Source organism: Capricornis sumatraensis, chromosome 1, assembly GCF_032405125.1.
Source record: "Capricornis sumatraensis isolate serow.1 chromosome 1, serow.2, whole genome shotgun sequence".
Lineage (NCBI taxonomy): Eukaryota > Metazoa > Chordata > Mammalia > Artiodactyla > Bovidae > Capricornis > Capricornis sumatraensis.
In genome coordinates, this window is record NC_091069.1 from 113,503,905 (window position 1) to 113,519,592 (window position 15,688).

The window sequence follows — 15,688 nt, forward strand, 5'->3', positions numbered from 1 at the left end:
ATTTACTAAAATTAATATCAATTCTCCAACTGTTATTATTATGGTTACTTTTATTATTATTTTTGGCAGTTTTGCTAAGGAATGTAGGTTCTTAGTTCCCTAACAGGAATCAAACCCACGGCCCCTGCAGTCAAAGTGGAGTCTTAATCACTGGACTGACAGGGAAGTCCCCAGATCAATTTTTTATTAAAACTTTCCATGGAAATTTGATTCATCAATAGTTTTATCCTCAAATTATCGACCATGGTCTCTACCAAGACTTGATACCTTAATTATTATTAAAATTTTACCGTGTCATCTTTAATCTCTTTCAGTTTTGTTGTTGTTGCTGGTTATGTTTATAAGCAATGCTCTCTTTGAGTTAGATGATTTCTTGGCTTGGAGAAGGAAATGGCAACCCACTCCAGTACTCTTGCCTGGAGAATCCCATGGAGGGAGGAGCCTACTAGGCTACAGTCCATGGGATCACAAAGAGTCTGACATGACTGAGTGATTTCACTTTCACTTATTTCTTGGCTAAACCATAAGGAAACCTCCTGTTGTCCTTGGACCACCCTTTGAGGATCGCTGAATGTTTCCCAAAAGGTGGTTCACATACCAGTTGGTTTGAGATGACTCACAAAAATATTTTTTAATAATTATGCACTTAAGTGCTAATTAGAAAAAGTTATAGTACATGTAACACATTTGACTATTTCTTAAGACACACTAAATCTGTCCCGATTTAAGGAAAATAAATCATTTGCAAGTGTGTGACCAGAGAACAAAAGACAAGCCAAACGTTCTACTCAGTTGTCTACATTTTCTACTAGGAGAGTGGATTACTTTCACTGTGTGCAATTATTCTTTGAAGTATTCTGTCATCATTCAGTCTTTTGAAATCAGTCATGTGCTGATGTGGGATGACACAGAGGTCAGGTTTTAAAGGACTGTGGGAAAGTAAAAGGGGTTTATATTTCCAAGAAAAAGCAGGAAAGGGATTTTCCAGGTGTTCCAGTGGTTAAGATATCATGCTTCCACTGCAGGGGGGCGGGGTTTCACTCCTGGGGGGGGGGGGGGACTAAGATCTCACATGCCCTTGGGGCGGCCACAAAACAAGAAAAAAAAAGGAGGAAAGAGGAATACAGTTGCCTAACAACGTGCATTTTGCAATCTAATCTGGGTAGAAATCCTAGTTTTAACACTACTAGCGCTGTGATCTTGTACAAACTACCTTTTGTAAATTGCAAAAGTAATTAATACAAGATTGACCACTAGCTAAGATACCGCACACAAAGCAAATAACGGGGCCTGGCACATATGAGCACTCAGTACGTAGTTTTCCTTTCAGATTTTCATTTATCACCTTCAAGTCCCCAGAGCTGCTACAGGGCCCAAGTCTGAGCGCAAGTTCAACCACAGATTTGGAGGATGAAGGCAGATCCTCGGCCTCGGGAAAAAAGGGGTGCCCACCTGGCTGATATCGTGGGAAGCTCTGGAAGATTTACACGGAAGCTACTCTTGGAAGGAGTGGCAAAACTCAAGGACAAAACTGACAAAACTCAAAAGTCCCCAGTACAAAGCCTGAGAGTCTAAGCGAAGGGAACAACCTCCGGGAGCGAGCCACATCCGCCAGGCAGCCTACGCGTGCGTCGGCAAGAAGACAGAAGGCCCAGCCCGATCGAGCCGCCCCATCGATCGACCAGATCGAGAATCGTCAACTCAGTTCTGGCGGCGCGAACTGCTCCTTCTCGCGAGGCTTCACAGACTAGGCCGCCGGGGGAAAGGGCGGGCCCGGCTGAAGAGAGAGGAGGGGCGTGAGCCGGCTGCACGCTACGTTCCCAGGAAGCTGTGCGCGCCTCTCGCTTCTTCCAGGATCTTCTGAGAGGGCGCGTGAACGGCACCTTGCAGACTGGTCATGGCGCTCCACGTCCCCAAGGCCCCGGGCTTTGCCCAGATGCTCAAGGAGGGAGCGAAGGTAAGAAAAGGAAGAAGAGGGAGTGAGGTGGGAGAGCCGCGGCGGCCGCAGCCAAGAAGAAAGCCTACCAACGGGCCCGGCGTGCCCACCCGACATAGCGGTCGGAGGGAAAGAAGATTCCAGAAAGGGAGGTGTTCTTTGGAGAGCTTGGCCGCGGAGGGCCGCGGGCATTTCGAGTTTTCTTTTTTTATGAACCCAGGAGAGGGGGGCAAGCGGCCAGAAACGGCGAGTGGACGACGAGGCCGCAGGCGGCGCGTTTTTTGCTTTGTAGCCTTACAGGGTGTGAAGGCCGCTCTTTGCATTTTTCCTCCGTCAGTAAAACGGGAGTGAGGAGGCTCTCCTTTGAGGGGCGCGAAGTAGGTGAAATAACGTAGGTGAGGTTGCTTTGAGTACTGCGAAACGGCTCCAGGAGTGGGTGGTCCAGGGAGGAGAGGGACGAGGCAACTCTTGCAAATGAGAAACGGCGAGCTCCCCATTTAGTTCGCAGAAATAGTGCATTATAGGATAAATCTTAGTTAAAATCCCAATGGGCTCTGTTCTGAACTTAGCCAGCTTGAGGTAAAACTTAATCCTCTGGGTCTTACTTTCCTCATCTTTCAGTTGGGGAGATTGGACGGAAATAGTTGTAACCAACAGAGTAAAGCTTTTGTTTTATGGCGAGATCTTGAAAGTAATTTCAACAGCATGGTTTTTTGTTTGTTTGTTTTTAATGTCTTAGACACACTACTGTAAGTGTGTCTCTTATGTTCAAATAGTTGCTTTCCCTTACTGTCCCCCAGACTTGCTGTGCTTAAAGGAATGTAGATAGTGTGGTTCCATTTGTGGTAACAGTTTGAGGGTACTAGGTTTCTTGTTGGCGAGGATGCACTTTGGGGATAACGTGACTCTAGTAGGTAAGGAGGTTTACTGTAAGTATTGGTGAAAGAGCTTTGCTGAAAATGACATGAACTAATTTTTTTAAAAAGGTTGGGAAGTGGCCGTATTTTTTTTATTCTTCTGAGGCAGAAATAAGTGACCAAATAAGCAGAAGGATAATTTCAAATAATGATAAAGGAAATTGAAAGTGCGCCTCTAAAAAAAAATTATGAAGGAAAGTTTGGGGTAGAACAGTAAATGTTAAGGAAAGAACTCTCAGCTCTGTGCTTAGTGGCCAAGATTAAAGGCAGAAATGTTTCAGGCTAAGGGACCAGTAAGGGACCAAACTCACTGAGGATGAAGTGAGTTTGACTTGTTAAAACAGTAAGAAAAAAGATGTTCACATGAACAGTAGGCTCTTGAAATTTATCTGAGACTCACAAGTAAATCCCATGTCTAAAAGAAGTTCATTGTAAAACTTGAAAATTTGAGTACTGTGAGCAGTTCAGTTTTCAGTGTATACACGTTGGAATTAATGTGTACAAATGAGCAATTTGTTTCAGTTCAAACGAGAATTCAAAATCTGTATGCTTTAGTTCTAAAAATGTATAAGGCAAATATGTTAATTCCCTTTGAGCATAGACCTGTTGACTCTACAGTGCTCAGGTTTTATCACATTCATACCACTTTTCAGCTTTTAGAAAGAATTGGTAGACTTTGGAAAGGGATTTTTATAATCTGCAATGGTTCATATGGTTTCTCTAATCAGGCTTAGCACTCTTCTCTGCACTTTTCACTAAACTAAAAAAAATTAAGCTTTATGTTTTGATGTGTAAGTAGGTACTCATGGTCCCTAAAAATGTCATGCCTTATTCATTCAATTTGTGGACAAATCTGTGGATTAGGATGGTATCTGTGGTATCATAGGAACACCAAACACCATGCTTTACATACATAAATCTCATTTGATAGTATCAACAGTCTTTTGAGACAGGTACTATTATTTTACAGATGAAGAAATTATTGAGATTCATTGTCCTGCCTAATCAGAAATTTTCTTCTACAGCATTTTTCAGGATTAGAAGAGGCTGTGTACAGGAACATACAGGCTTGCAAGGAGCTGGCCCAAACAACTCGTACAGCATATGGACCAAATGGTAATTTCTAAATTCATGTTTTATAAAAAATACAGTACTATAATAGAATTTTGTGTAGTAGTTCTTTGAAACTTGTTTGAGGATATTATATGTAAATTGAGAGTTTTAGTCATAATACACTATGGCGTTGAAAATTTTTTCACAGTTCAGTAACTCCTGTACAGTTTTCCTAATCTTTAATCAGCTGTTCGGATCTTTTTAGAAAAGTTGTAATCAAAATGTTACTTTTTGTCCTATTGAGAGGATAGAAAAGTTATGGTGCTTTCACGTTTGAGGTAGTACCATGGTTACAGCTGTGGAACAGTTCTCTTACGTAAAATGACATAATTTAAGGGAGAAAAATTCTCTCTTGCTTCCCATCAACTGAATTAATTGATACAAATTTATGGAATAAGCAAAACAAACACACTTTCAAGTAAATAATTTTAGTCCTTGTACATGTCAATATAATTTAAGTTGATTGAAAAAATATGAAATTGGCAGGAAAGAAATACAGGTGTGCAGGCAGGGGAAGCCATTGAGCTGTGGCTTTAAGAATAGGTAGTATGTTTTGAGTTCTTACAAAGTTATTTCAAGGAATGGATAGCAAATTTTTGTTTCTTCACTGGATTTTCTTTGGTGTCTGGAGAAGGGTTTTGAGTGATGATGGATTTCTTTTTCTAACTATTTTTGAGGAATGAACAAAATGGTTATCAACCATCTGGAGAAGTTGTTTGTGACAAATGATGCAGCGACTATTTTAAGAGAGCTAGAAGTAAGTTATTTCTTTTAAAAACCCAAGAAATGTTTTGGTGATGTCAAAAATTCAGTGTATTCTAATATCAAATAACCTTTATTTCATTCACGTTGGATAATAAGGGGTTTTTTTAATTCCCAACTTGAGAATTCATGCTATAGATAATCCTAATTATTATAGAGAATCCTCTTTATGTTTCACATCTTTGCTCCTGTTAAAATCTCCTGTTATTTATGGAGAGGTTGGTTGTGATAAAATATACATATATATTTGCCGATAATATAAAATTGAATGTTGTCTTCTTTAGAGCGTGACACTAAAGTGAATTATTCTATAATGTAGAAACAGCTGATATTTAAAATGGGTTTGTTTTAATTGTGTTCGTGAAATTAAATCAGTTGGTGGAATTTTGTTCACCTACAGTTTTGATGGTATAGAGTCGGGTTTATGAGGACAGTCTGGCGCCTGATCACACATGGAAAACCACTCCTCAGCCAGCTGCTAATTGAAGGATATGTTCAGTCTCAGGGAATTTTTCTTAAAGCACCAGGATTAATTCTTTAGTCAGAACTCCATAGATAAGTTAACTTTTCTCCATCTTCTTAAGTAATGATATGAGAGTGTCACTTACTCAGTTGTATCCGACTCTTTGTGACCCCATGGACTATAGCCCACCAGGCTCCTCTGTCCATGGGATTCTTCAGGAGGGAATACTGGAGTGAGTTGCCGTGCCCTTCCCCAAGGGATCTTCCCAACCCAGAGATCGAACCTGGGTCTCCCACATGGCAGGCAGATTCTTTACCATCTGAGCCACAAGGGAAGCCCAAATAATGATATAGTGTTAAAGTAATAATATTGAACAGAACAGATCAACGAGATATTTGTGGAGGGACTTGTCATTATGAAGGTTAAACATTGTACTCTGTGATGTTCCCAGGAGTTATTTAAGTATGGTGGGGATATTGTCTTCGTAATAAACCAGTGTCGGCTATTTAGTTTTCTCAGTGCTGTCAGTTGTCACTCCTTGCTTATTTCTTTAAAAGCATCTTAAATTCTAGGGAAGGACCACTTCAAATTTTGATACACTTTAAGAAATATTTTATATTTTTGTTTTTTTAGACCATAATTGATAACCCCTTTCAATGAGGATATACATAAGTATTGAGACTTATCACTAAGCTAAATGACATCTACTTTAGCACCTCTGAAGCCTTTTTTTAAAAGTGCTTTAGGTTGGAATTACTTTGTTTTTTAATTTAGTGAACCTGTAATCGTGTTAGGAACCTTATGTATACAGTGTACATACTGAGTGACTGACCTCAGTCAGTTGAAAGAAAGTGCCCTGTGAAGTTACTGTCATTTATGGTGGTGCATTCGTGCTGATGGGTATAAGGGTACCTGGATTGTCTTCTTGTGACCACACTATAGGTGAGATCAGAAGAGTTACTTCACCCATAGGAGATTGGAGTCTGTTAATTTAAGAAGAAATGGAAAGGAAATTTTTCATACTGCTTTAAGGGTCAAATGTTTAACTTGCTATTTAAATTCAAACCCCTTCTACCAGGTACAGCATCCTGCTGCAAAAATGATTGTAATGGCCTCTCACATGCAAGAGCAAGAGGTTGGAGATGGCACAAACTTTGTTCTGGTTTTTGCTGGAGCTCTTCTGGAATTAGCTGAAGAGCTTCTCAGACTTGGCCTGTCAGTTTCAGAGGTGAGTGTCCATTTTATAACCTACCCCTGTTTAAAATTTGCTTATGTATGTATACCTATTGTTTCAAACTTAAGATAGTACTATAGTAATAGCTAGTACTGTGCACTTTTCTCTGTGTCAGGGTTTGTAGTACATGTGCTTCCCATGCAGTGTCTCATTCTGTCCTTACAAGAACCCTGTGAGTGGGGCCTATTAAAAGTAATCGCAATTTGTTTCAGATAAGGAAAGTGAGCCTTAAGTTAGAAAAACCTTGTTCGAGTAGCTAGTAATGGCAGTTGGGGTTCAAATGTGGGCTGTCAAAGCCTGTGCTCTTAAATAGTAGATTTTGCTGTGGATGTTACTCTGGGAGTGTGTTTTGTCTTTTTCTATTGAAAATACCATATCTGTTGGGTTACCAAAATGAGATACTTAAGACACGTCAAAATTATGTCCTTTGAGGAAGTATTTTTGCTCTTTACATTTAAGGTCATAGAAGGTTATGAAATAGCCTGCAAAAAAGCTCATGAGATTCTTCCTGACTTGGTATGTTGTTCTGCAAAAAATCTACGGGATGTTGATGAAGTGTCATCTCTACTTCATACCTCTGTAATGAGTAAACAATATGGTAATGAAGTGTTTTTGGCCAAGCTTATAGCTCAGGCATGTGGTGAGTATATACCAGTAAATGAAAAAATCCAAAATTAAAATGTCTTCATGTGGCTAAGATATTTTCTCTGTTTTCCCAATTTATCTTTTGATATGTCTTTGTTTTCTTAACAGTATCCATTTTTCCTGACTCTGGCCATTTCAATGTTGATAACATCAGAGTTTGTAAGATTCTGGTAAGTTTAGAAATGCATCAGTGTTATCTAGATAGGTCTTTTTTTCTCCCCCCACCACTCCCCCCAAAAATCTCTTAATCTAAATTTTACCTTATAAGTTTTAGACACTTAAGACTTCCTGCCTTCATTTAAGATTTTGATATTGCTAAATTGTAATACTTTTACTTTGAATTTAAAAAGATATCAACATATTCTTGTCATCACTTTTCCATAACAGTTGGAAGGTTTAGTACATAAACAAAATACTAATTATTTGCGTTCTTCATATATGCTGACTTATAATAATGAGCTTAGAAGGAAATTTTGAATGTGGTTCAAGTTTTTCTGTTGCTCTATAATAAAATTCATACTTTTAATATCTAAAGGGTATATACTTGATAGAAAATTGTGATTGGTACAGTAAAACCTGTAACTATTGGTTTTACACATAGACATGTGATCGTTAACGTAGTCAAATTTAACTTACATAAGTACGTGCGCTAGCTGTGTGTGTGATATACATGCCATGTGTTCTGACCATCCATATAGTGCCTCCCCTACTCCGTTACCTGGTTTGTGTGTGTGAAATCAGAAACTTGGCGTTGATCCCTGTTCTGTCCCTGTCGCTGACAGTCCAGTCTGGTACATTGGTGCTGAGTGAATGAATGGCTTAGAGCAGTTCTTTGATTTTTCCCCGAGTATACTGCAGTATCCCAGTCCGTAACTGTGGCTCATTGCCAAAGTGATCCCTGCAGTGAACAGACTGCTGTGCTTTACTGTCCGTCACTGTATCATCATCCCCAAGAGTCCCTGCCTTGCTGTAGTACATTATTTAGTAATGAATATTTTTGGTACATGTAGAAGCAGTCAATTAGCCCTGATGTTATTTTCATGAAATCATTGAAGATTTTGGTATCCAACTCCTCAGGGCTCTGGTGTGCATTCCTCCTCAGTACTGCATGGTATGGTTTTTAAGAAGGAAACTGAAGGCGATGTGACATCTGTCAAAGATGCAAAAATAGCAGTGTACTCTTGTCCGTTTGATGGCATGATAACAGAAACTAAGGTATGTAGATTTCAGAATCTTGAAGGTAAAAACTTGGGCTTCCTTTTCAGTAACATTTTGAGGTGGAGTTTGCTCTTAATCTAGTGAATATGGCATTCACCAGGTTAAATGTTCCATGAAAAAAATGAGTATTTGTGTGCTGTTCATTGCAATTTTTTAAATAACATTGAAGTTCTGTAGCATCCTGAAACAAAAATGGGCTGACATAGTTTGAAGTTAGTAACAGTTATAATTGGAAGTTTGTATTGAAAATACATAGTAAGTCTGAAGTTTATAAGTCACTGTTGATTTCATCCCTGGAATTCTTGAGATCTTGAGCGGTTGATATCTTTTAAAATTACACAGGTTTGGGGATGGATGGGCCTGGTCATTTAGTCCACATTTTAGAGGAAGTTTGAGAACCACAGTGTTATTTCAGTACACTAGTTGACATTAGAAGACAGATGTCAGGACATCTGCCTGACCTCTCATAGTATAGAGTTTCTCTAATTTTTCCACAAAAAGTGCCTGTCAAAGAGCAAATATATTAGTGCTGAGTGTGGCGGAGGGAGAGGTTGTTGGTCTAGGAGCAAGCTGCATTTCTGTTAGTTTCGTACAGATTTTGTATTCTGTTATATGTGCATGTTTAAATTGTTTAATGTTATTCTGTGACTTTGAACACCAAAGTGATTAAATGGTTTTAAAGAAAATCTTTGCTTATTTTGCTAGGGAACGGTGTTGATAAAGAGTGCTGAAGAATTGATGAATTTTAGTAAGGGAGAAGAAAATCTCATGGATGCGCAAGTCAAAGCTATTGCTGATACTGGTGCAAATGTTGTAGTAACAGGTGGCAGAGTGGCAGACATGGCTCTTCACTATGCAAACAAATACAATATCATGTTGGTGAGGTAAGAGAGGACTGCATTCTGTTACTCCAGATTGTAAATGACTTTGGGCGGTGAAACAGTGAACAAATAAATTCAGCACACCATGAAGACTGTTGAGCGTGTTAAAAGTGGGGAGTATGAGGTATTAGGGAGAAGGCGATGGCACCACACTCCAGTCCTCTTGCCTGGAAAATCCTATGGACGGAGGAGCCGGGTGGGCTGCAGTCCATGGGGTCGCTAAAGAGTCGGATACAACTGAGCAATTTCCCTTTCACTTTTCACTTTCTTGCATTGGAGAAGGAAATGGCAGCCTACTCCATGTTCTTGCCTGGAGAATCCCAGGGGTGGGGGAGCCTGGTGGGCTGCCGTCTATGGGGTCACACAGAGTCGGACACAACTGAAGTGACTTAGCAGCAGCAGCAGCATGAGGTATTAGACAGTGTAGCAAGTGGACTTCACTTGGTCTAGGGGAACAGGAAATATCTGAGAAAACCTACCTTTAGACTGAGAGCTGCAGGACCAGTTAACAGATGTTAATTGAAGAGAGAGAGGGAAGAGTGTTCCAGACCAGAGGAAGAGCTTAAGAGACCAGACACAAATCTGGTACACACTGTTAGCTAGAGTGTGGGGTTAGGAACATAACTTTGTTTATGGATTACGCTGGACAACTTAACCGTTCCCACCTTTCTTAATATAATGGGCAGAGGAAATCACTGTTCTCTTTCTCACGGAACATTCAGTTGCCCAGAGTAAAGCAAAAGTTTTCTATGTGCCAGGGCTTCCTTTGTGTTTTACAACTACAAACCCTTGACATCCTAAGGAGACTTGAAAATGTTAATTCTAGAATAATTCCATAAACATAAGTGGCTGAATTGCACAGTGCAGTCCAGACCTATTCTGAGCTTGAACCTTGAGGCCCTATGATATTTAATCTCATGTGTTTTACTGTTAAGGCGTTTGATTTGTTTTTTAAAGGCTGAACTCAAAATGGGATCTCAGAAGATTATGCAAAACAGTTGGTGCTACAGCTCTTCCTAGATTGGTATGTATTTTGGGCACTATTAAAAGATAGTTGAACCTATTCAGATTATTTTATTACAAGAATCGTTTTCTCACAGAATCCTCCTGTCCTTGAAGAAATGGGGCATTGTGACAGTGTTTACCTGTCAGAGGTGGGAGATACACAAGTGGTTGTGTTTAAGCATGGTGAGTAATCATGGTAAAATGTACATATTTGATGTGTAGGGAGTTCATTTTCTTTTACTAATCTCCTAATATATATTTAATTTATTGACAGAAAAGGAAGATGGTGCCATTTCTACCATAGTGCTTCGAGGCTCTACAGACAACCTGATGGATGATATAGAGAGGGCAGTAGATGATGGTGTTAATACTTTCAAAGTTCTCACAAGGGTCAGTATTAACATTCATCGTAACTTAGTAATTTTAAGTCCTCAAAAACACAGTTGGCAGACTCCTAAATATCCTGAGAACTTCAAAATGAAAAACACGAGTGGCTTTTGTAAAGCACAGCACCTTTTCCCGTAAGACTCCGTTTAAGTGTTTGTTGCTAATGAGTTTTCTAAAATGAAATATGAAAAGGAGCAGCTAATCAAGGCTTCCTTTTTTGACTGTCTTAAAGAGTTTATGGTGGTTTTTCTTCTGTTGCACTTCAGTTTATCCAGTAAATTCTTGTTGCTGGATTTGTGAAAAGTAAGTAACTGCACAGTGTTGTTCCCATTCTTCACTTTGATTCTTCTTTTTCATATACCAGACCTTATGGTGAGGTAAGATAGCTTGTCCAGATCACTCCATTTTTTAATTGGAATTCAAGTTTTACAAAATTTGTAACTGAATCAGATTTAACCCTCTAAGACTGGTGGAGTGCTGGAATCTGAAAAGATTTAGGAAACTGGACATTGCTTCTTGGTAACTTTTTTTTTAACGATACGTTATAGGATAAACGTCTTGTACCTGGAGGTGGAGCCACAGAAATTGAATTAGCCAAACAGATCACATCGTATGGAGAGGTACATGGCTTTCTGTGTATAAACTGACTTTCTTGTTTTTGTTTGAATAAAATTGAGTAATGAGCACGTTTTTGTTTTAGACGTGTCCTGGACTTGAACAGTATGCCATTAAGAAGTTTGCAGAGGCATTTGAAGCTATTCCCCGGGCACTGGCAGAAAACTCTGGAGTTAAGGCCAATGAAGTAATCTCTAAACTCTATGCAGTACATCAAGAAGGAAATAAAAACGTTGGATTAGATATTGAGGTATTTGGGAGGGAAAAAAAGTGAACTTTATTTTGTGAATGTACAATGTAAAAATAGACAGTAAAAGGAAAATCAGAAAATGTTCTGATTTGTGAGCACAGGATTTTCTTAATAGCTTTTTCATTTTGTCTGATAGAGAATTTAGTTATCCTTCTGCTTTATTGTGTATATAGGGTTGTACTTGGCCTAGCTACTTATTCTAGTTTTATTCAAGTAGCCATGTTTCTATTATTGAGTATAAATATTTTCACGTAAACCTTTAGAATGAAAGCATAAAAACAGTTCTCTGTTGACAGGCTGAAGTTCCTGCTGTAAAGGACATGTTGGAAGCTGGTGTTCTAGATACTTACCTGGGAAAATACTGGGCTATTAAACTGGCTACTAATGCTGCCGTCACTGTTCTCAGAGTGGATCAGGTGAGTGAGAAATGAAATATTGATCTTTAAAAATACTAATTTTTATGTAGTTCAAAGTACATTTTCATGGGACTAAAACACAGTTCTCTTTCTATTCAAAGTAAAGTACTCCTCCTCCCCCCCCCCCAAAAAGTTCTCTTTTTCTGTTATAGTTACACGTTGTGTTGAAAGTATCGATTCAACTAATTTAAAATTATTTTTCCAATGAAAGACTCCTTTGCCACTTGGGAACTGAAATGGGTAAAATAAATCTCATTTAGATTCATAGTTTTAAAAACCCTTCTTAAAGGAGGAAGTTCCATATGGAATATGGAAGGGTCATAAAACCCTGAAGCAGACATTACAGACTACAGTATTCTCTCCCTTGTTTGCAGTTTTGCTTTCTGTGGTTTCATTTTACCCACAATTCATCTATTATACCAGACTACTATATGGAAAATTCTCATATTTTTCAGATTGCACACTGTTATCAGTAGCATGATGAAATCTCATGCTGTCCTGCTCCAGGACATGAACTGTCCCTTCATCCAGCATATCCACGCTGTGTACATTGTCTCTTAGCCATTTCAGTGATCAGATCAACATATTTTACTTCTGGTCCCAAAGTTGGAGAAGGAAATGGCAACACACTCCAGTATTCTTGCCTGGAGAATCCCATGGACAGAAGAGCCTGGTGGACTACAGTCCATGGGGTCGCAGAGTCAGACATGACTGAAGTGATTTAGCACACAGTCCCAAAGTACAGGAGTTAGTGATGCTGCCAACTTGAATACACTCTTATTGTACCTGATTGATAGACTTGTACGGGTGAGAAAAAACAGTGTTGTTATATATAGAGAGTTCTTACTGTGCTGTTTCAGGCATCCACTCAGGTTCTTGGAAGGCATCTGAGGGGTAATGTTTGGACGACAATCTGTACCACCATCAAGGAAGTGTGGAGATGACAGGGCCGGCCTGGTGGTTAAGAGCATTCTTCTGTGACAGATCTTGTCTTGGGGGTTTTAAGGTCCTCAGGTGTTAAAATTATAGTATTTCTGCTAATATATTTGAGGAATTAGGCAAAAGTGGTGAAGACTATTTCAAATTGAGTTAAATCAGAAATCACAATTTTTCAAAAGTGTTTTCTAGTAAACTTAATGAAATCTATTTTCTTACAGAATTCTAGGAGTGATTATTAACCAATGAATAATTTTTAAATATTGAGTAGAAAATTTTAATTGCTAGAGCCATAGTGTAAATCCATTAAATGAAAATCATGCCAAATTAATCTTGGGAGAAGCAAATTTTAGGTAGAAATGGAAAAGAGATAAGAGTTTTACATAGAAATGGAAAGGAGATTGGACTTACTCTAAGCAAGGACCAGGTGGTTGTAATGACAGCAAAAACAGGTTTCACTTCGTTAAATAACTCTTTTCTATGTAAGATGCCCAGAAATGGAACTGGATATCCATGGACTGGATTTAGTAATTGTGCATTCTTATGTCAGTGCATCATACAGTTTTGAGAAAAAAATGGTTTTGGAGTTTGTAAGCAGAGATAATGGGGGCCCCAAGAAAAAGTAGAAGGGGACAGGAGCAGCTAAATAGACTGAAGCATGAGATAAGCAGAAAGTCTCACAGTAGAAGTTTCTAAGGAATATTTTGCATGCCAGTTAGCCAATAACAAGTGCCTTTCTCACACAGGTACTTCTTAACCTAGGAAGGCTTGTTATGTTTTACCCTAAGGGAGGATGTTCATTGTTTTTGCTGTTAGCACTGTGTACATACCTGTCTTGAACCCATCCAACTGTAACGAGCTTGTACTCTTCAGTATAGTGAAAGTGAAGTCGCTCAGTCATGTCCAACTCTTTGCAGCCCCATGGACTGTAGCCTACCAGGCTCCTCCCTTCATGGGATTCTCCAGGTAAGAATACTGGAGTGGGTTGCACCATTTCCTTCTCCAGGGGATCTTCCCGACCCTGGGATCAAACCTGGGTCTCCTGAATTCCAGGCAGACGCTTTAACCTGAGCAGTTGTACCTAATTTTGCATAGTATGGATTTTAGAAAAAGACTTGAAAAGTTTTCAGCATTGAACAGTGTAGTAGGGCCGGATTAGTGTTTGTTCAGGTGTTTAATTCACTAGTTCTCAAACTGTTCCCTAATCCATAGCATCCTCGTCATCTAACAACTTGTTAAAAATACAAATTCCCAGATCCACTGAATCAGAAACTCGAAAGAGGCCCATCAGTCTGCTTTCTTAATTGAAGTATACTTAGGTTCTACAGTTATACTTGCTGCTTTTAATACAATCTGAATTTATCCCTAGTTGGTACAAGGGCTTCCCTTGTAGCTAAGTTGGTAAAGAATCTGCCTGCAATGCAGAAGACCCAGGTTCGATCCCTGGGTTGGGAAGATCCCCTGGAGAAGAAAATGGCAACCCACTCCAGTATCCTTGCCTGGAAAATCTCATGGATAGAGGAGCCTGATGGGCTGCAGTCCATGGGGTCACAGAGTTGGACGTTACTGAGCAACTAACACTTAACTCACTGGTAAAATGTTATTGCAGGAATTTAAATTTCTTTATGAAAGCTTCTAAAAAGGGGTGGGGACTCCTTATTAGGGTTTATGTATAGGGTTTTAAGAGTTCTACTCTGTGGAAAGCCAACTAACTTTAACTTCTCCCAAATTCCTTTGACCCCAAAGCTGCAACCACGTTTTTCTGCCCAAACATAAATCCTTTAAAAATGCTAGATGGTTATACTTATAAAATGGTGGGTTAGTGCATTCTCAATAAATGAGGCTTCTGGCATGTAAGTTTCCAGGCAGCTAGGTGCTAGGACTTCTGTTTATAAACACAATTCTTGTACTTGAAGAACACTAGGAAATATCATTGTTGAACTTTAATATATTTTACCTATTGACCACTTTAGATTATAATGGCAAAACTGGCAGGTGGACCTAAAGCTCCTAAACCACAAGGAAATTGGGATAAAGATGGTTGGCAAGACGAATCTCATATATAAATAGCAAATCAGGTGCCAAACTGATTGATGGCAGTGGTGCATGCAGATGTTTCTCACATTCCGCACATTGTTGTTGAAATGCATGTCTTAGAAGGCCTCCCACTAATGAATGTGAATTTTGTTGATGTTAATGTCCAGAAAACGGAAAGCTCACCTGCTGGATGATAACCAACATCGCGCTGGTGTTCCATATGCAGTGTAATAACAGATTGCTCATTGGTGATGATTGTTTAATAACAAAGCAGGCTCAGAAAAATATTCTTTCTCTTCATTCTAAAGTTTGAGTTTGTAAGTGTACTCTTGTGAATTTTGTTTTGCAGATCATCATGGCAAAACCAGCGGGTGGGCCCAAGCCTCCAAGTGGGAAGAAAGACTGGGATGAAGACCAAAATGACTGAATGGTTTCATTTTTACTGTAGGTGAAGGTTGTATTTGTAGTAGTACTATAGGAATTGCCTGATATTTTCATGTTCTCCTTAAATTAAGAAGTGTTTTGTGTTTGTATCTTGTATCCTTGAATGGATGATGCAATAAACGTTATTATCAAAGCCTCTTTGAGGATCACTGTTCTTGGATCTTGATGACCTGCTTTGTCTCACCTTTGTTCATGAAAAACTGTGGCACTTAAGTGAAGTCACCCAAGTTATCAGGGGGTCTGTTTGCAGTATAAATCTGGCTTGCTGTTTGTACATAAGTTTTATTGGAACACAGATGTGATCAGGTATTTACATCCTGTCTGACTGCTTTCTACAAGGGAAAGGCAGAGTTGGAGACTTATGACAGAGACGAAGTGGCTTGCAAGGCCTCTGAGACATTTACTAATTATAGGAAGTGCTCTGTAGGA

The 15,688-nt window shown here is 39.2% G+C and overlaps 1 protein-coding gene across 2 annotated transcripts; it reads left to right on the forward strand.

Annotated features, from left to right (window-relative positions):
* The first annotated feature begins 1,834 nt into the window (after window positions 1-1,834).
* On the forward strand, window positions 1,835-15,359 carry CCT8 (chaperonin containing TCP1 subunit 8). Of its 2 annotated transcripts, XM_068963641.1 has the most exons (15): window positions 1,835-1,957; window positions 3,879-3,969; window positions 4,644-4,723; window positions 6,270-6,419; window positions 6,885-7,065; window positions 7,179-7,240; window positions 8,148-8,285; window positions 8,994-9,172; window positions 10,127-10,193; window positions 10,270-10,357; window positions 10,449-10,564; window positions 11,110-11,181; window positions 11,262-11,426; window positions 11,723-11,842; window positions 15,165-15,359. In XM_068963641.1, the coding sequence occupies exons 1-15, from the start codon at window positions 1,898-1,900 to the stop codon at window positions 15,240-15,242; spliced, it is 1,647 nt and encodes a 548-aa protein (XP_068819742.1). In that variant the 5' UTR covers window positions 1,835-1,897; the 3' UTR covers window positions 15,243-15,359. The 2 variants fall into 2 exon arrangements, with proteins under 2 accessions (XP_068819742.1, XP_068819751.1); XM_068963650.1 differs by lacking the exons at window positions 1,835-1,957; window positions 4,644-4,723 and having other exon boundaries at window positions 3,943-3,969.
* Window positions 15,360-15,688: the final 329 nt, after the last annotated feature.